The sequence below is a fragment of the Suricata suricatta genome, chromosome 5 (genome assembly GCF_006229205.1).
Source record: "Suricata suricatta isolate VVHF042 chromosome 5, meerkat_22Aug2017_6uvM2_HiC, whole genome shotgun sequence".
NCBI classification, from domain to species: domain Eukaryota; kingdom Metazoa; phylum Chordata; class Mammalia; order Carnivora; family Herpestidae; genus Suricata; species Suricata suricatta.
The window spans coordinates 46,684,374-46,705,097 of record NC_043704.1 but is presented as its reverse complement, the minus strand read 5'-3'; the positions used below and the strand labels follow the sequence as shown (position 1 = coordinate 46,705,097).

The following is a 20,724-nucleotide window of genomic DNA, read 5'->3' as shown; positions in this document are numbered from 1 at the left end:
TGGTAGGTGAAATATATTTTACAGTGATATGAATACAAGCTGTTAAAATAGAATAGTCCTTTCCTTACGTGCACCCATAATTCATGTATCTCTACAAGGGAACAAAGCCAAAGATTTATTTGCTATTATAATGAAACCTTGCCCTTAGAGATGGTAATGTGCTTTTGGCAGAAATGTTTGGACAGTGCATTTTAGGTATTTGTGCTTCAATGCTGAACAAACTTCAAGGATCAGACTGTGTACACTAATGAGAGCCACTCTGTGTTCCTTAGGCATTGTAACCACTGGCTCCACCCTGGTGGAGCACAATTACTACGTGTCAGCCTACAGAATCCTGTACAGTGACGATGGACATAGGTGGACGGTGTACAGAGAGCCTGGTGTGGAGCAGGATAAGGTAAGATGACTGTCACGGTTTTATTTTAAAAATGGGCCTTTGCCAAAAAGCGCAGAAGCTCTTCTGTGTGATGTTAAAGCTAGCTATCATTTGCCTTTTCTCTTTTCTGGTTATTGTAGGTTGTGTTAGTTATTAGCCTTACTCTTCTAACTATGGTTAGGAAATTCTTAGTGGTACTTATTCCTTTTAATGATTATAAGGAATTGTTTAGATACTTTATGAAGAAATTCTAAAAAGGAGGGATGCCTGGCTGGCTCAGTTGATAGAGCATGTGACTCTTGATCTCAGGATCATGAATTCAAACCCCACATTGGGCGTAGAGGCTACATGAATGAATGAATGAATGAATGAATGAATGAATGATGGATGGATGGCTTTGAGTAAGTGGTGGTAACTTAACCAAAAAAAAAAAAATCCTAAAATTGAGCTTGTAATTTCTTGAGATTTTCTTATTAATCCAAAGAATGATGGAGAGCGTAATTTTGTTCCCGGATTTCTTTTCTGTAGGCAAGGGAAACAAAAGACAAAAGCTAATGGTAAAAGTGTTTTATAGTGTAGGATATAGATTTGAAAGGTCATTTGAAGATCACCTCCCCAACTTTTGTCTAGGAAACTTCTGTTTTTTTCCTACCTGAAGAATTTCCTTAACTTCTGTGGTAATTATGAAATTGTTGTTTTACTTAGTAGACAGTGATAATGCAGAAGTGGTCCAGAGCAGATATTAAGGGTGAAGCGTGGGCAGAAGTACCTTCTGGCTCACAATCCACCACAAGGATCTTATAACTGGGGGAATCCTTGTGCTCAAGGAAGGTAGATTTCTCCTCTTCTAAAATTGAAATTAAAAGCACAAATTCTTTTAATGAAATTTCCCTGAGTGTCCTATCAGTTATATGATGCTGTCAGTTCTCTATCATATGTATGATTTGCCAATATATCTTCAGTTACCACTTTTCTTATCTCTCTATTCAGAAAACTCCAGGGGCTTCCTAATCTGTCATACGGATCTAAACTCTTCTGTTGTTATTCAAGGCCTTCTTCCCTCTCTTCTGTCTGATATCACATGACCTTCATCTTTGGTGAGGCTCTACCCATTGATGTAAATAACAGTACTGTCTTTATACCTAGCTTCCTTCTGCTTAATAACCCCAAACTTTGCTACTTTTTTTCTTTTTTTTTACTCTGAGCACATCTGTACTTATTTGTAGAACATTTACTATACTTGTGGAGTATAGTTAATTTTTCAAACATATAAGAATTATCCATGCTTCTATTATAAAAACATCTAGTACTATTATATTTCTGAAAAAGACTTTTTTGTTTCATTTTTGAAAGATGATTTCATTAAGTATATAATTCTAGGTTGATACTGTTTTCCTCTCCGTTGTTTTCTAGCTTGCACTGCAGTGAGAATTGCTTTGTTCCTCAGTAGGTAGTGTGTCTTTTTATTCCTTAGCTGCTTTTAAGATTTTCTTTTAATCATCTGTTTTAAGCAATTTGATTATGATGTCCCTTTGTGTAGTCGTCTTTGTACTTATTCTACTTGGGCTTTTTTGAGCTTCTTGGATCTGTTGGTTATAATTTGCATCAAATTTAGAAAATCATAGGCCATTTTTTCTCAAAAATGTTGCCTCTCTAATTCTAATTACTTGAGTATTATGACTCTTGCAGATGTCTCACAGTTCAGTGGTGCTCTACTCATTTTTTTTTTTAATTTCCATGTCCTAGTTTGGAAAATTCTATTGTTTTGTCTTCAAGTTCACTAATCTGTTCTGCAACATCTAATCTATTAATCCTATCCAGTGTATTTTTATCTGCTGTGTTGTATTTTTACCTCTAGATTTTCAGTTTGGGGCTTTTAAAGTTTCTTCCAAGTGTCTCCTGAACATGCTCATGCCTTTTTCCACCTCTAAAACATATGGAGTATATAGTAGCCCTTTTAATGCCCTTATCTGCTAATTCTGTCTACTAATGTGTCACATGTGGGTCTTTTTCTTTTTTACGTTTATTTTTGAGGGGGCGGGGAGAGTGAGCCAGCAGGGAGGGTGCAAGAGAGAGGGAGAGAGAACCCCAAGGAGGTATCACGCTGTCAGCATAGAGTCTGACATGGGGCTTAATCCCACAAACTGTGAGATCAAGAGTTGGCCCTTAACAGACTGCGCCACCCAGGTGCCCCACATGTAGGTCTTTTTACGTTGATGGGTATTATGTAAAATATTTACATGCCTGGTAATTTTTGATTGGTTGCCAGACATTGTAAACTTTAACATTGTTTGGTGCTAGTGTTTTATATTACTTAAATATATTTTGTTTTATTCTGGGATGCATTTAGTTACTTGGGTCTTTTTAAGGTTTGCATTTTAGCTTTGTTAGGAGCTGAGCAGCTTTTAGTTCTGGTTTTTTCCTACTACAGAGGCAGTAGTGTTCCAAGTACTCAGCCCAAAGTCCCAGTTTTAGTGAGTGGTCTCCACACTGTTGATGATGTGAGCCGTTCCCAAACCTCTGAAGTCTTGAGCGTTGTCCTACAGACTCCTTTCTAGTGGTTCTTTCCCCATCCACAGATAGTTCCCTTACATGCAACCAAAGATTTAAGGGTAAACTCCCTACAGATCCTAGAAGTCTCTTTGTCTCTGCAGTTCTTTTCTCTCCTCCACCCTGTCTTGCAAATTCTAGCTGCCTTGGCCTTTTCATCTCTGAGCTCTGTGTCCTCAATTCATTGACACACCAAGCTCTCTCCAGTCAGGATTGAGGCAGTAGAAGGGCTCACCTCATGTGTTTCTCTTCTCTCGGAGATTAATGCCCTGTGCTGCTTTTTGTCCAGCATTTAAAAACCATTGTTCCATATATTGTATCTGATTTTTCAGATGTTTAGATCAAAGAGTAAATTCACTACCTATTAGTGTCATGGAAAGAAGTAGAAGTCTTTACCTTGAATTATATAAAATACCAATCTTTTGGCTCACTTACATGAGCCCATCTTCTCCCTCATCTGCCTCCAACTCCAGAGTAATTGGTATATTCTGTTTTGACACCCTTTCTAAGTAAGTATGCACACAGGCATGGTGAGCACATACAGACAGACAGCTTTTGATTTTGATTTCAGAAGACGGGAATGTATATACAACTTCATAACATGTTGCTTTTGAATAGTTGCCATATTTGTGTGTGGTAATATCCAGTAAAATTTAAGTTCCTTGAGACTGGCAACTTTGACTTCCATTTCCTTTTTTATCCTGACACCTTGTAGACCTCCCTATACACAGGGGCTTATAATAAATGGTCAAAGACTATAGCAGATCTTTTATACTTAGTTTATATAAAATCTTTCCCCTTTAAGTTTTTTTTTTTTTTTTTTATATATATAAAACTGAAACTCTGGTGTGGAGTAAGATCTCAGGGGTAGTTTTTATGTCCTAAAATGATTATTGTTCCTGTTCCATTAATATGATAGATGACAAGTAATTGCCTTCATTTTATTTCTGAAGAAATAAATGAGAGAAAAGAACTGCAGAGACAGACTTCTAGGGTCTGTCGAGAGTTTCCCCTTCAATCTTCAGTTGCATGTAAAGAAACTATCTCTGGATGCTAATTTGGAGACTTATAACTTTAAACCTTGTAGAAGATGAAAGCTATTAACACATCTTAGAAGTTTACAATCTAATGCTATGTGAATCCGCCAAAAGAAAATAGCTATACTCTTTGGACATGACTTGATGGAAAAGCTAAACATTTATTTACTTGCTCTAACATTAACCGATAAAATGGAAACTTCTTTGATTTTAGGCAGATAGCAATTTATTAATCTAACAGTCTTTAGAAACCAGCCCGGGGATTTAGCCTGAAGGAGCAAGGACTTTTTGCTTAATGGAACCTTGTAATTAAGTCAGAAGACAGGGACTCAAGCCTCTGCTCCTGTCCTTGACTGGGTATGCAACCATTTATATTCTGTGAGCTGCGGCTTTCGGAGTTCTGCCTCTTTCATAGAAGAACATCTAGTTAACTATATGAAAATGCTTTGTAAATAAGAGCTCCTCCAGTGTTCCACACTAGCATTATTTCCTTGAAGTGGTTCAGGGAATGGGATAGTCTGTTGAAATAGTATTTTTATGTAAAAACTTATTCATAGAATACATACGATACATTTGTTTTTCTTTACCTAAGGTCATTATATTAGGCTGGGAACAGTGCTTCAGAATCACTTTTCGGTTTAGATAGCAAAACAGAATGAAAATGGTTAATGTTGGAAGTGTCCTTATGTAGTTTATCCAGTAGGTGGAGGTATATAACTGTTATGTATTCCTTAGTGTATGTTCACTTTCTGTCTCTTTTGAAAGAAAAATTATGTAAAGCACACAGTAAAGCATTTCCTCTAAGACATTGTATATTCACTTGTGCTTTACTATGAAAAGAAAATTAATATATTTAAGTAGTTGGTAATTATACTTGTATTACTGATTTATTGATAGAATTATCCTATCTCACTGAAATTGAAACTCTCTTCCCAAATTACCAAGTTAGCATTTTTGTAAATCATCTTCACATCATTTTTGTATTCAATATTCTGTAAGTTGTTGATGAAGAATGTGCAGTTTTTTTTCAAAATTATGATTCATTTATCTTCTGAGAAATTAATTCTTACTGTCATACTTCACAGATCTCATTTAAGGTCCAGAGCAAAAAAACAAAAACATGGGTCATTAGCCCTGACCTCTGCTGATGTAAAGTACCAATTTTTTTTTTGTTTGTTTTTGTTTTTTTTAAAGATATTTCAAGGAAACAAAGATTATCACCAGGATGTGCGTAATAACTTTTTGCCACCAATTATTGCACGTTTTATTAGAGTGAATCCTACCCAATGGCAGCAGAAAATTGCCATGAAAATGGAACTGCTTGGATGTCAGTTTATTCCTAAAGGTAAAGCAATAGTATATTTAAGTTACGTTTTCACTGGATTAATTTAAAATGACTTTGCTATTCTCAAAGAAAATAAGAAATGACAATGCAAGTGTTTAGCTTTTAATTTCAATATCTTCTTAAAGAGATTTTAAAAACAAATAATTATTCTATTAAGAAGTTGGTTATCAGAATGGTTTCCAAGGTTACAAGTGGAAGAAGAGAAAATATAATTGATGAGATAATGTAATGAGATTTTTTTTTTCAGGTATAGTCTCAATATTAAATTTTAATTAGGTTAATTAGATCCCATGTAGCATAATACTGTATCACAAACATTGATGATTATAACAGGCAGCTTTGTCCAAATGCCTTTTCCTCTGAATAAATTAAAAGTGGAAATAAATTCTCTCACTTATTAGATAATATTTTACTACCTTGTTGACTGTTATATCTCCAAAACCTCCCAGAATGCCCCCACGCAGTGGACCATCCACGAACGTTTCTTAAGTGACTTGAATGAGTAGTATGTCAAACTGTGTTGATGCTTCTGTAGCTTTAAAAATTATCTGCCTTGAGAAGGACAGATACCATATATTTGCACTCATAGGTCTAAGAGGAGAACAGGAGAAACCTGATGGAGGACCAGGGGGAGGGGAAGAGGGAAAGAGAGTTGGAGAGAGAGAGGGATGCAAAACTTGAGAGACTATTGAATACTGAAAACAAACTGAGGGTTGAAGGGGGAGGGGGAGGGGGGAAAAGAGGTGGTGGTGATGGAGGAGGGCACTTGTGGGGAAGAGCACTGGGTGTTGTATGGAAACCAATTTGACAATAAACTACCTAAAAAATAAATAATAAATAAGTAAATAAAAATCATCTGCCTCTTCAGTTTTCTCCTCCCTAAGAAAATTATTTTAAGATAATATAATTGCCTTAAAAAGTGAGAAATCCAGTAAGTTTATACATTTCATGCATAGTATATTTATCCTTCCGACATATTGCTCTCCAAGATTTAAAATTACTGAGCACAGATAAGTACTCTAGGAAATGTTGAAGGCATTTAAATTACTGTTTTTAACTATGACTCTCATAAGCAAAATGTATAAACTTTTCTAAACCATTTTTCAAGGTCGTCCTCCAAAACTTATTCAAACTCCACCTCCTCGGAATAGCAATGACCTCAGAAACACTACATCCCCTCCAAGAATAGCCAAAGGTACGCCTGCTTTACATGTGAGAATGTGCTGGTCCCTGTATTTGTGGTATAGTTTTCCGAAAATATATTAAAAACCTTATAAAAGAACTTTGTTATAATCAAGTTGACATGGATAAAAAAATAGTTTTTGAAACTTTTTTCAAGGTCGAGCCCCCAAATTTACTCAGCCATTACAGCCTCGCAGTAGGAACGAGTTTCCTGCCCAGACAGAGCAAACAACTGCCACTCCCGACATCCGGAACACCACCGTGACTCCGAGTGTAACCAAAGGTACGCAGGCCCCCAGCTAAACACCCATTATGTGCTAGCATTTTATTTTGTTTGTAACTTCGATTTTCAGAAACACGTCCGGCTTTTAAACCCTTTGCTTCTTTTCCTCTTAACTGTGTTTTTTTCAGAATAGCGAAAGTGTTTTACTTTTTACCTTAGGGAAGAAACTGATGCATAGCTCTGATTTCTCTTCTCCAGTGCCGTGTAGAACAGTTCTCTAAATATTGAGGAGATGGCTACTGTATTCTAAGTCTTCTCTTGTAGTATTTTTACCCACCATAGCCAGACACAAGTGTCTTTATTTCTAGAAATAACTAAAACCATTGCAGGAAACAAACTTTTTTCCTCTTGTTATATATTAATTTGTCAGAGAGGGAAGTTGGTGGCGAAAAGGGAAGGGGGGTGAAAAATAAATCTTGGTGAAAACTAACACTTTTTAAAAAGTACTTTCAGATTTTACTAATGATAAAGTATTAACACATATGAAATAGTACTTTGATTTTGTTTGAAAAACAAAATTTCAGCTGAATTCATATAAAACCATCAGTGTCAGAGGAATTACTTTCGGTGTTGGCAGATAAAGCATTTTCAGGACTGTGCACAGAAGAGGAAGTAATTCCTTCCAACTAACTTGTACCACACAGAACTTTATTCATTCTCATTTTCTGAAAATGTGCCCGATGCAGATAACTTTCTCCCAACGTTCCACATGTCACTTTCAGTTCTTCTAAGGTCTTTTCTAAACAGCCCATGTTCTTCCTCATGCTGCTGGAAAAGCTAAGAAGAAGTAATACTTCACAGAGACGAGATCTCAGTGTCTCACAGAACCTCTTACCAGTTTGCAGAAGACATCTGTTTGGGCAGAATTCTAGGCCACATGCCTGGATGGATTGCTCATCTTAAAATCTGATTATGGAATCTTAAAATCTCAAGACTAAAAGCATTTTCTTCCAGAGCTAGGATTCTTCAATAGAGTAAAAGAATATAGAGATCTTTTCAGTTAAAGATTTCTTGTCTCCTTTTCTTTAGGATGGTATTGTATAGATGTTTTATTATTTTTTGAACCTAAGTAGGTATTTTAAACCTCTGATTAAATTGAACTGTATCCACTTGAGCCTGATGGTTCTCTCTTCAGTTACTTTAGGCATGTAGCACATTTATTTCTCTGAATTCTTAGTGCTTTCTGGCCTGAGTCATGATTCCTGTTTATGCACTTCTTTTCCATTTTTCTATCTAGGCTGAGAGTGAGGCTGGGGAAAATCGTATCGTGGTCAGATTTGTGCCCCTGTGACTGACTTCCTGAATCCTCCCTCAGGGGGCCCCTCAGCACCAGCCAGTGGTCATTTTGTTTCTCTGGTTAGCTCTTCTTTCTGTCCTCAACAGTCACTTCTCCATATGTTTCAAACCCCTGACCCAGAGATTCTTCAGTTACTCCCAGTTAGCTCTTTGACTTCACAAAGAAAGTAGAAGCGACTAGAGGAACCTCCCTGTGTGGAGCCTGCAGACTTGCCTGTGCTCTGTCCACTGTGCTGAAGGAGAGAGTTCCTACATCTGCCCGGGGCTGATGCGCTTGAGCCCTCGCTCCTGCCGCCCAGCCTCAGAGGCCTCAGGTTATGGATCCTCGCCTCTCCTGTATCAGCAGCCTCTTTTCCTCTCTTGGGTATATTTTAAGGGCATATAAGACGTTGTGGGTCAGACCCAACACAGTGCCTGGCACTTAGCCCCCAGCAGGCATCAGCAATTGCTGCTGTCATCCTCCTTGCCAGGACAGGGGCGCCAGATAAGGGAAGAAAACTGACGGCTCAGATGACCTGAGGCAGACCATTTTCTGTATCTGGGCCCCGATGTCCTTATCTGGCGGCTGAGAAGAGGGGATTACATGACCTCCTGGTCCCTCCGGGCTCAGGCATTGTCCATTGCTGCCCTTTTGATGCATATTGGCTTTTGTATACTTAACACTACTGTCGCCTTCCCTGGTCTATAAATATTTTCCCGTCATGTCGTAGTATCATTTCCAATTGCTGGATGATATTTTACTATGAGAAGGACAGCATGATGTATTTATTCCCTTTCATTGTTAAGCATTTGGGTTATTTCCAGTTTTTCACTCTTTTGCAGATATAGAAACAGAACTTCTTAAAAATACATCTTTGAATGTTGTCTTTTTTCCCTAAGAATAAATTCCAGACATGGAATTGCGAAGTAATTGATTTTTATACATATTGCCCCCAAATGATACAGGAAGTATCGATTTAAAGTCCCAAAGAAATCATTGTTTCCTAATAACCTTTCTTAGCAATTATTCTATCTAATATTTGCCAATTCAATAAACAGAATTAGCATCTCATTCTTGTTTTAATTTCTCTTTCTGTGATTACGAGTGAGGCTAATACATCACTTGTGTTTTTTCATTGTATTGCTCATTCATCTCTGATTTTTCTATTGTTTTTGACTTGTAAGTTCTGTAATATATAAATGATAGTAACCCTTTATCACATATTCAGAAATATATTTGAGTTTTTCATTTGTCTTTCAGTTGGTCTCGGTGATTTCAAAAGTCCCTATGAAAAATTTTAAGCATATACAAAGGTGAAGCAAATAGCATGAGTGAAGGCTTCTGCCATTACCAGCCTTGCCCGGTCTCGTTTCATAAATATGGTGAATGGTAGTTTTTGAGACACACAAGCTTTGAAGGATGATCCGGGGAATCTGCCTGCTGTCCCGTCCTGACTCTGCCATTGGTGTGTTTTCAGATGTCGCCCTGGCCGCGGTCCTGGTGCCGGTGCTCGTGATGGTGCTCAGCAGCCTCGTGCTCGCGGCGGTGTGCGCCTGGCACTGGCGGAGCAGGTCGGTACGCGGCCGGCTCCCCCGCGGGCCCAGGGGGGCTGTGTCAAGGGTGAACCGTAAACTAAACCTAGAAGATCAACTACAGTTCACCTTTTTGAGAAGGAAAGTTAAGGTCGTTATTGAAGTAAAAATACCTTCGTTTCTCCCACCTTTTTGAGAAGGAAAGTTAAGGTCGTTATTGAAGTAAAAATACCTTCGTTTCTCCATTTCATAAGAAAGAAGTACGTTCAGTTGCACAGAGTACCTTTATTTTATCAAAATCTGCTTTACCTGCTGGAATATACACGTGAACGAGAACAGTGACACATAATAGGTGCTGAGTAATACTTCCTGAAAGAAAGACACCGTTCCCGTGTCCCAGGTGTTTGGCAGGGCTGACTCACAGATTAAGGAACTATCCCATGGCTTGAGGAATTCTATGAAGGGCCAGGTATCAGAGCCGTGAGAGCTACCTGAAACCTTCTCTGCAGGAAAGAGTAACCTCCAAGTTTGTTTTGCCATAAAGAGACAGCTGAGTGTGCCCAGATGGGGGAAGGCGGGAGCAGCCCAGGTTGTGTGCCTGAGCGACAGCACGGAGATGTGAATCTAGGCGGGGTAGCGAGGCCTCCCGTGCAGGCTTGGCGTGGGCGAGCTCCGAGGAAGAACTACGGACGGGCAGCCTGGGCCTGGACCGGCCAGGGGAGCTTCAGGGAGACCAGTTCAGGTTTCATTCAGTAGATGGGGCTCTGCCTCATTGAGGAGGGTGGAGCAGATAGGTGAGGTTATCAGATGATGCACGACTGGCTGAAGGAGGAGGGATTCGGAATGAGCTGAAGTTTCAGGCTTGTGCAGTTAGACCGGTAGGCATGTCATGAGTGGAGATGACAGGCGGGGGACAGGTTTGGTGGAGCCAGAGAATGATGGATGGAGAAGATACGATGCAGAAACGGTCAGCGATGGTACCGACCATGCAGTGTATGCCCTGGGAGGAAGTTGAAGAAGCAGGTGGGTCCTGGATTCATGTTTTTAAGAAGGCTGTCTGAGCAGAGACCCAAAAAGTTAGTATGAGGGCATTAGGGAAAGGAGGGGCAAGGGCTTTAGGAAAGTCCAGGGAAGAAAGTTCACAGTGGGAACTGGCAGAAGCAACAGTAACAGTGAAAACAGTGGCAAAGCTAGCTTTAATAGAAAATTAAACTGGTTTTAGGCATATTTTAAGTGCTTTACATGTTATAACTCCTTTAATCCTCAAAACAACCTATGAAGCAGATACTGTTATAAATCCCATTTTACAGAAGAAGAAAGTGAGACAGAGCATGAATAATTTGGCCGAGGTCCCCTGGTGCATGTGCAGCAGAGCAGAGTCTGGGCCCTGGCAGCACGAGCCCATGCCTGAACCACCGCCCCAGGGGTATAATCAGTCAGGCGGTCAGGCCCGTCCGGGAGGGTTAAAGCACAGAGGGTGAGGACTGGGAGTCCGGTTGTGAGGGGGAGGCGGCAGGCAAGTCCTGAGATCAGTTTGGGCCGGCACTTAAAGGACCCTATGGATGTTCAGATTCTCAAGAGACAGATGCTTGTTCAGGACAAAAAGTCTGAGCTACAGCACTGAAGTTATTTCTAAGAATGTGGTTGTAATTGCTAATGACTGACTTCATGAGGAGCTAGAGATGTGTGAAAGGAATGTGGAAAATAGCCAGTAGGAGCATAATAATAAACTCAGCTGCAGCCTACTGAACCCTAGCTCATGCTAATAAGCACCCCTGTTCTAAACACTTCACGTCTAATAATAACCTGAAGCTTTGCCACTTGAGGTTATAGAAAATCTTTTCTAGCACAACCTTTGGCTAGTAATCAGCCTGTTAATTTGTCTTAGTTATATAAGATATCTGACTTCCATTTGGAAAAGATTATTGGTTTCCTTTTACTTTTCAGTCCTAGGATGATTATAGGATTTTCAAGAAGAAAACTACTTAATTATTAAACCAGCCCTTTATTGTTTTTTTGCATTCAGCTTTTAATTAACAGCTTCAGCACTCACCACCTCTTCCACAAACTTTACATTATATTTTGAAAAAATGATGTATTTTAAATATAGCCAAACTCTAAAGGAAGGAAGATTTTAACGTCTATACTACAAATAAAGTCTTATCCTAGAGAAGAATGTTTTCAAGTAAGAAAAGCACAGAGCGTGGGCTCTCTGAGAAAGCCACATTTGTGTCGTGAGCAAATCACACAACCATCTTGTCCTCATTTATACACTAGAATAATTTCTGCTTTTTCTTTAGCTTGCAAGGCATTGATTTTAATTAGATTTACATTCTTGAATCAGAACGCTTCCTTTTAAGGCTTTTTGTAGGTAGTAAGTCTTAATGGGGAGGAGGGAGATTTCTCCTGGGGAAGATATGTCCAAATTCTGAATCAGGGACTCGGGAGAATCTTTTTCATCGCACACTCGCTTCTGCCCCCGGGCCTGGCGCCTCCTGTTCTCCCTCCAGCACGTGTCCCTGTGAAAGGGGAGCTGACGTGCCCTGGGGTGCCAGGGGGATTAACTGCATGCGGTTAAGGGCATATGACACGAGAAACTTCTTGGGGACCAAAGGACCATGGCAGGAAAACAGAAAAAAATAACGATTCAGAAATAAATATAGGGATACTTCTATGAATTTTGTAAATCAATTGATTTGCTGAGTTTGTATTGGAAACCAAAACAAACCTAACATAATTTTCCCATAACAACCCATATATCATCCCGAAGTCTTTGAGTTTATTCTTTTTATCTGCAGACTCAGCTTTTCCTGTTTGTCCCTTGAGTGGGAAATACTTTGAGTAACAAAACAACTATCTCAGGAGATAGTTGTTTGAAATTTATTGAGAATCCAGAATTGATAAGCTTCAGCAGTGGTGACTTTGAAAGGCAAATGAAATAGAGGAACCCCCAAGTAGATTAGCAAATGGAAATGTGTACTCCTGACTAATTATTAACTTTAGTGTTTATCCTGCAGATTCAGAGCGGTCTTACTAGTGACTTCACTCTATTTGGTAACATGTTGTTTCTGTATTTTTCCAGAAAGAAAAAAACTGAAGGCACCTATGACTTACCTTACTGGGACCGGGCAGGTAAGTCAGGACTTTACATCTCCTTCAGGCTCACATGAGCACCCCAGCACTTGGTAGAAAAATGGTGTTCCTCTAGCATTCTGCTTATGTTTATTCTTCTGTACGATCTCTTGTAGTCAGTAAGTAATGGAATGAAAAGTAAGAATTTCCGGTAGCACACACTCCCTTCCTCTTGTCTGGACAACCTGCTCCCTTGTCCCATGCAGCTGCTTTTTTGAGGAGACCAGCTTTCTTTGGGGCCGGTGTGAAGCTGTGAACGACTGTGGTCTTGGTAACACGGTGTGTGCGTCACCCTGTTGCGGGTATTTCCCAGGCAGAGTCTCACACTTCCGGAGCCGTGAGGTCTGCCATCTCTGCCACGATGCGCTGTCATCTTCTGAATTCCTGCCGTGTGTGGCAGGTGGCAGGTTGCTGCCGGTGACACCAGAAGCCCCCTAAGGGTCTCCCACTTTCCAGTCTCACTACAGGAACAACCATTAGAAGCCAAGTTCACTGCTGTGACTAAGGTAGAAAAGAGCGGTGGGGGGGAGGCGGGCAGACACCCCGTGGTAGATCTTGGGAAGTATCCTTGCAGAAAAACTTAAAAACACCACCCAACAACAGGCACATTATATCTGGCTACAATTTAATAGCAGCGATTTGCTTCTGTATATACTTTGAATAGAAATTCCTACTGTGTTCTGCTTTGCATTAGATATTCTATTCAAAAAAAAAAAAAGCTGTGAACAATTTAAGGAATTTCTTCGAACAAGAACAAACTAAACCAAAAACTACCAGAAGGAAGCAATAATAATAAAGATTAGAGAAACAAAATAGAGAACGAGAACATAGAGAAAATCATTGAAACTAAATGTTAATTCTTCAAAAAGATCAACACAATTGACAAATTTTTAGTTAGATGGAATAAGGAAAAGAAAGCTTCAAACTACTAAAATCTGAAATGCAGGTAGAGACATCACTACCCCTTCTACAGATACAAAAAGGATTATAAGAATACTATGAACAATGATATACCCAAAACTTGCATAACCTAGATGGAATGGACAAATTTCCAGAAATAGAAAATCTCCCAAGACTCACAAAGAGATAGAAGAGATTGAGTCAATAACCAACAATCTCTCAAAAAAAAAAAAATTCTACCAAACATCTAAAGAATTAAACCTTAAAGCTCACACATACACACACACAGCTATGAGCACCAATAACTGAGTAAAGTAACTGGATATACTGTACTAAGTGTACTAAAGGATATATTAAAATCAATTGTATTTCTATATATGAACAATGAACAGTCTGAAAAGGAAATTCTAAAAACAGTTTCATTTACAAAATAACATCAAAAAAATACTTAGAAGTAAATTTAACCAAGGATGTGAAAGACTTGTCTAATACAAACGATAAAACATTTCTAAAGAAATTTAAGAAGACATAAATAAATGGAAACATAAACAGTGTTCATGGGTTGAAAATATTATTAACATGTCAGTACTAACCAAAGCAATCTATAGATTCATTAACAATGCCTATCAAACTTCTATGACATGTTTGTACAGTAGAAAAATCCATTCAAAAAGTCCAATGGAATTTCAAGGGACTCTGAATAGCCATGATAGTCATTTTTTTTAACATTTTTATTTATTATTGAGAAATAGAGACAGAGCATGAGCATGGGAGGGGCAGAGAAAGGGGCAGACACAGATTCTAAGGGAGGCTCCAGGCTCAGAGCTGTCAGCACAGAGCCCGACACAGGGCTCAAACCCACACTGTGAGAACATGTGGAAAAAGGCAACACATAGAATGGAAGAAAATATTTGCAAACCATATATCTGCTAAAAGATTAATATCCAGAATATATAGAAAATTTCTAAAACTCAACAAAAAAGTTTAAAAATGGGCAAATTAATTGAATAGACATGTCTCCAAAGAATCTATATAGATGGCCAATAAGCACATCAAAAGATGCTCAAGGTTGCTAATCTTTAGGGAAAACCAGATGAAAACTATGAGATCACATGTCACACCCATTAGGATGTCTCCTACCAACACCTGAAAACAGTAGGAGTTGGTGAGGATACAGAGACATTAGAACCTGGTGCACTGTGGCTGGGCTTGAAAATGGCTCGGGTGCTGTGGAAAACACTAAGGCAACTCCGCATAAAATGAAAAATAACATATGACCCAGGAGCTCCACTTCAGGTATATACCCAAAAGAATTAAAGGCAGGGTTTCAAAGACCTGTTTGGACATCTGTCTTCATAGCACAGTTACTCACAACAGTGAAAACATGGAAGTAAACCAAGTGTCCATCAACTGATGAATGAAAAAGTGAAATACGGTGTATACAAGTGGCGGAACATTATTTCTCCTTAAAAATGAAAGACTTTCTACAATATCCTACAAGACGGATGTATCTTGAGGGCATCATGCTAAGTGTAATAAGCCAGACACACAAAGACAACTACTGTATGATTACACTTAGATGAAGTATTTAAAGGAGTCAAAATGAAAGAGACAAAGTAGAATGGAGGTTGCAAGGGGGGGGGGAGGGGGTTGGGGAGTTACTGTTTCATGGAGATAGAGTTGTAGTGTTTTTACAAGGCTTAAAGTTATGCTATAGATATAGTTGCACAAGAGTGTGAATGTATTTAAAACCAACTGACCCACACCTACACATGGTTAAGATAGTAAATTTTATGCAATATGTATTACCACAACCACAACAACAGGATTGAACCTAGAGGCCAGTCTGTGTAGATGTGTTACAAAAATGCCTTAAATGCAACAGGATTTCTTCCATAAACAGTATCCTCCTTTCAGAACTAGGTTTTCATTTAATGGTCTTTATTGCTTACAATCACAATGAAGGTTGGTGGAAAGGAATGAAGCAGTTTCTCCCTGCCAAGTCAGTGGAGCACGAGGAGACCCCCGTCCGCTACAGCAGCAGCGAAGTTAACCACCTGAGTCCGAGAGAGGTCACCGCGGTGCTGCAGACGGACTCTGCAGGTGAGTGCGCAGCCCTCGCCGCCGCGTGGGGGGGGACCCCGCCCTGCTTCCCTGCAAAGTGCTTTTGTCTTTTTCATATGTAAGAGATGAGCGGTTTTCTTGAGATAGAACTACTTTTCAATTTTTTTTAATATTTATTTTTGAGAGAGAGGGAGACAGAGCATGATGCAGGGACAGGCAGAGAGAGAGACAGGATCCGAAGCAGGCTCCAGGCTCTAAGCTGTTTGCCCAGAGCCCAGTGGGGCTCGAACTCTCAAATCCCATGAGATGACCGGAGCCAAGGTTGGACGCCTAACCCACTGAGCCTCCCAGGCCCCCTCCCAGGACTACTTTTTCATAAAAAGTGACCTTGAGAGAATCATTTCTGTGCTCTGGGCAGTCTGTCTGTTTACCTGGAATTTTGAGTGTCAGGAGCAGGAAAGACATAGCAAGCCTTACAGTATTTATCCTATTAGTATGTGCTTATTTATTTAAAAAATTTTTTTTAATATTTATTTTTGAGAGAGAGCAAGCAGGGGAGTGGCAAAGAGGGAGACAGGATCCAAAGTAGGCTCTGTGCTGACAGCAGAGAGCCCAGTCTGGGGCTTGAACTCATAAACCATGAGATCATGACCTGAGCCGAAGTCTGATGCTTACCCGACTGAGCCGCCCAGGCGCCCCATAGTTTAAACTGTCGTATCTGAAAATATTATTCTAATAATGGAATGGGTTTTTTTTTTTTCAGCAGTGAAATACTGTCTATAAACCTGAAGGGCATATACAGACAGTTTGGTAAAATTTCATGAATGAAGCTCTATGGCATATTAACTTCTTAGAAGATATAAGAGAACATGTATAATTTTAATTTTTGAAATTCTTTAGAGAAATCCATACGTCCGTGTTGATAGTGAAAATGCCCTAAAGAAGCGTTTGTTTTTGGTGTAAGGCTATGGCCGCCCCCGTAAATGGAACCATCCCTGTATGCATGAGGTAACTTTTCTATGGTTTGTTCTGTGATATCCCCAGAGTATGCACAACCACTTGTGGGAGGAATTGTTGGCACCCTTCATCAGAGATCTACCTTTAAACCGGAAGAAGGAAAAGAAGCGAGTTACGCTGACTTAGATCCTTACAACTCCCCGGTCCAGGAAGTTTACCACGCCTACGCCGAACCCCTGCCCATCACGGGGCCCGAATACGCCACCCCCATCGTCATGGATATGTCTGGACACCCTGCAGCTTCCGTTGGTCTGCCCTCCACGTCCACTTTCAAAGCTCCAGGGAGCCAAGCCCCCCCAGTGGTAGGAGCATATAACACGCCCCTCTCCAGGACTGACAGCTGCTCCTCCGCCCGCGTCCAGTATGACACCCCAAAAGGTGGGAAGCCAGGTCCAAGTGCTCCGGACGAACTGGTGTACCAGGTACCGCAGAGCACGCAGGAGGGGTCAGGAGCCGGGAGGGATGGTGAATGTGATGTTTTTAAAGAAATTCTTTGAAGGTGATGCTGCTTTTTGTAAAGCATCATTTTAAAGCACATGGCCTTTCTTGTGTGTTAGTAGTAGTAATATATAGAATGTATTACGTATCTGTCACAGATGTGATTGGGAACATGTGATGACCGAGGTACAGGGAACTACTAATCTTGCCATCTTGCTTTAAAAGTGTTATTGTGGCAGTTCTGCTTGCCTGTTAAATTTCAAACATCCTCTTTGTTACTACTGTAAAACACTATTTTTAATACAGAAAAAGCTCCCTACTATGCACTTCAAAGAAATTTAAGAATCACTGAGAGTATTTATTACCAATGCTGCAGGTACATTGATGAACTCAAGAGACGGCTGTGTAAGCCGGACTGGCAATAACGCACGGTACTGTTCTTGAAAGGTCTAATGGCTTGAAGTTTTGCTTTGTGAAAGGTGGGTACTATCAGGATTTCTCTCTATTCCTATGTTCCTTACGGATTTTTTTTCAAAAATTAGGGATATAATCATTGTTTTGGTTATAGTCCTACACTCATCTTTCCTTTGGAGGATCTATAGGTGGGAAACTGACTTTTACAATGGGCAAGGTGGATTTTTCACCTTTGACACTCTTAAGAGCTTTAACATTTCATGGTGCATGAGCTGGTCTCAGCCCTGCCTGCTCTGTCTGGGGCCAGCCCCATCCTCGTGTGGAAAATGTTTGCGTTATTTTAGAGAGTGAGGCTTGCTTCATCAATCCCGTGAATCCTCTGATCTTACACAGCTGTGACAGATTCTCTCCCTCCCCCCAGCTTTCCCCCCCCGCAAAGGGGGAGTTGTGAGAACTTGAGGGCATCTATGTGAACACCGTAAACATGACGCGCTTGTATTTATTTACCACAGTGGAAAAGGCAAAAATCATTCCTCAGAAATCATAACTTACCTTAAAAAAGTTTGCCCTCTTTGATTTAATATATATTTTTCTTTGAATCCAAAGGTATTTTCGGTCAGCATTTTTAATGTATCCACAGTAAAATATTGAAAGCAATACAAAGCCCATGTGGATTCCTCAGCTGCTGTGACCGTGCCCTCAGCTGTAGGGGGAGGCGTGAACTGTCCTTTCCAGCATATCCCCAGTGTAGGAACCTTTCAGAGTCTTTGGCAAGAGCTGCTGGCCCTCTGATTAAAACGTATAATTTGGCATCTGCTCTTCTAGAAATTCCAGTGTGGTAGACTGAGTATTGATATGTAATTTCCTATCAAGTTCTAGAAATTTCTTTTGGCTTGTGCCACCACATTGCTTCCAGAATTTGCTAGATTTCAGAAAGACCGTGTTCATTCTGCCTGCTTTCATGGGTAGATCAGTATTCTAAAGCATTGCTTCCAAAATACAAGTATTGCTGCAGCCTCTCCGCCCTCTAGTTTTGTGATTTCTGTTGTGTTGGTGTTATTTTCATTTACTTTAGCTTTTCCAGACAACTTTGCATAATTTTTTTCACTGAAAAAAACAATATACAGTGTTTCAAAATATTTGAAACAAAAAGCACAGATGTTGAACTTGTATTAAAACATGACTGTGTAAAGCCCGTGAATTAATGCAGTCATCCCCTTTCGGGTGGGAAGAGTAAACCAGTTTTATTTATTCATCCTTAGTACAGGATACATCTCCAATCATATCCCTGTTTGAGAAGCTTTAAGAGAAACTCATATTCCCAAAGATGCTTGTTCTTTTTATTTAATTTTGTGCACCTAATTTTCCCATGGAACTTTGAGAGGCAAATGGTTTTCTGAATGATGCACATTTTTGCCACTGTGCTGTCCTTGAACTACCAATGATTTTTACAAAAGTTTTTACTGCTTTTATATATTTTACTTTCAAATGAAGAGCTGAGCCTGATTCAGAGTTCTGATGTTGTACTTTGAATTCATTTGTTTTCATATTAGAGTTTTGCTTTTGGGTTTTTTAACCACATTTCTGTGTCTGGTATCTATATAGCTTTGGAGACAATCAAATAACAACTGAAAATGTGAAGGTAACCTTTGTTCAAAATTCCCTTGAATTTTTGTTTGCTTGAAACATTTAACAAAAACATTTAAGTCACTCTGGTTTATTGGATTTTTTTTTCCTGTGAGCACAATTGTCAAAGTAGAGTCAGACAGTGTACAGCAAGTGTGGCCCTTCGCGCTTCCTAGAATCACAGTGACTTCCGATACATGATCTTTGGAACCAGCATGGTTATAGCTATTGTGAATGCTGATTTGTATTGTATTAAAAGCTGTCACACTAAATAGATCCTTTCGTCTATGTGGGGTCTAACTCAGTTATCTAAACTCACATTTCACTGTTTGCACTTTGCATTGAACAATGGGTTCATCCGCTGATGAGACGGTTTGTGTAGACAATGTACACGCCACTTCCCTCCGATGCCCCCGCAGAGAGTGTACGCATCTACATATGAACGCGGCCGTAATTCTGCGGAAAGTGAGAAAGCTTGACCTTCTTGCCTTGGCTCCACATTGTCACCAGGAGAGCGAAAGGGCTACGGGAAGGCCATGTCAGATGCTAGACTGTGGGCCAAAACCTGTCAAACTCTACCTTTAAAAAAAATTGCCTATTAGCTCAGCCTTTCTGTTCTGAACTTGAAGTCCCTAAACTGCAAAATCGATTACGAGGTGGATGGTTATTAAAATACTTTCTAGTTCAATCAACTGAGGCACCAATTGTCAGTGACTAGGTTTTGTTTTTGTTTTTGGCACTGGGAAAGGTAGAAACCAAACAGAATACTGAAGTATATATTGGAAATAAAAATGGTTTGAGTCAGTGATTCTCCCAGAATGTACTTTTCTTACCTCGGCATGTACTGTAGTCACTCAGTATTTGTATATGTTGCTAGAACTTAGATTGTATAAATAGTGAGATTTTAATGTGTTCATGTGTTTTTAATAAATTGTATATATGTGTCTTGCTGAGAGTTTTCTTTTGGCTTAAATAAAACCACGTGAGGTTTGTAGCCGTTTCTCATACTACAAATGATGCCAAATCCCTCAATTTTAGCATCAGGCTGTCCTGCCGTTATTTTAGTCCTTACAGTAACATTTGCTTTTTTACTCTCCCTAGAACCAGCACCATCCTTTTGTGAAGCCTAAATTAGTTTGCAAACAGCAGCTGTATGGTATGAGGAAAAGGTCACACTAATACCCGTCTTTTCCACCTGAGTTTTGGGGGGAATCAAAGGAAACTCTAGCACCATGCAGGCATGCTGGTGGCATATTTAATGCAGATCTAGGTCATCTCCACTACAGTTTCCTCCCCCTTAGACGCAAGCATTTACTTCTGTGTCTGCTCTAACAGCTCACCCTTTGACAGGGACAGCAGGGCCTTCCCCAAAGTCTCCCAGGGGTAATTCTTGTTCAACTCTTCTCTCTCCTGAGAACTTTTAATTCCATCCCTCCTGTAACTTCTGTACTCTTTCTTTTCCCCTCACTCCCATAACCCTTCCCTCCCCAAAAGGAGAAGGTAGACTAGCTCACCACCTCCACTGGACTGGTTCTGACTTGTTTGCATCCGG

The 20,724-nt window shown here is 39.8% G+C and overlaps 1 protein-coding gene across 2 annotated transcripts in view; it reads left to right on the top strand.

The window, feature by feature from the left end:
* The window catches only part of DCBLD2 (discoidin, CUB and LCCL domain containing 2), a 90,718-nt gene extending 70,601 nt beyond the window's left edge, over nt 1-20,117 (top strand). For both annotated transcript variants that reach the window (XM_029939179.1, XM_029939177.1), the window contains 8 exons: nt 273-397; nt 5,158-5,308; nt 6,417-6,503; nt 6,648-6,773; nt 9,527-9,620; nt 12,664-12,713; nt 15,579-15,716; nt 16,722-20,117. In XM_029939179.1, the coding sequence (XP_029795039.1) occupies nt 273-397; nt 5,158-5,308; nt 6,417-6,503; nt 6,648-6,773; nt 9,527-9,620; nt 12,664-12,713; nt 15,579-15,716; nt 16,722-17,191 (1,241 nt within the window). In that variant the 3' untranslated portion in view covers nt 17,192-20,117. The remainder of the gene's footprint in view (nt 1-272; nt 398-5,157; nt 5,309-6,416; nt 6,504-6,647; nt 6,774-9,526; nt 9,621-12,663; nt 12,714-15,578; nt 15,717-16,721) is intronic.
* Nucleotides 20,118-20,724: the final 607 nt, after the last annotated feature.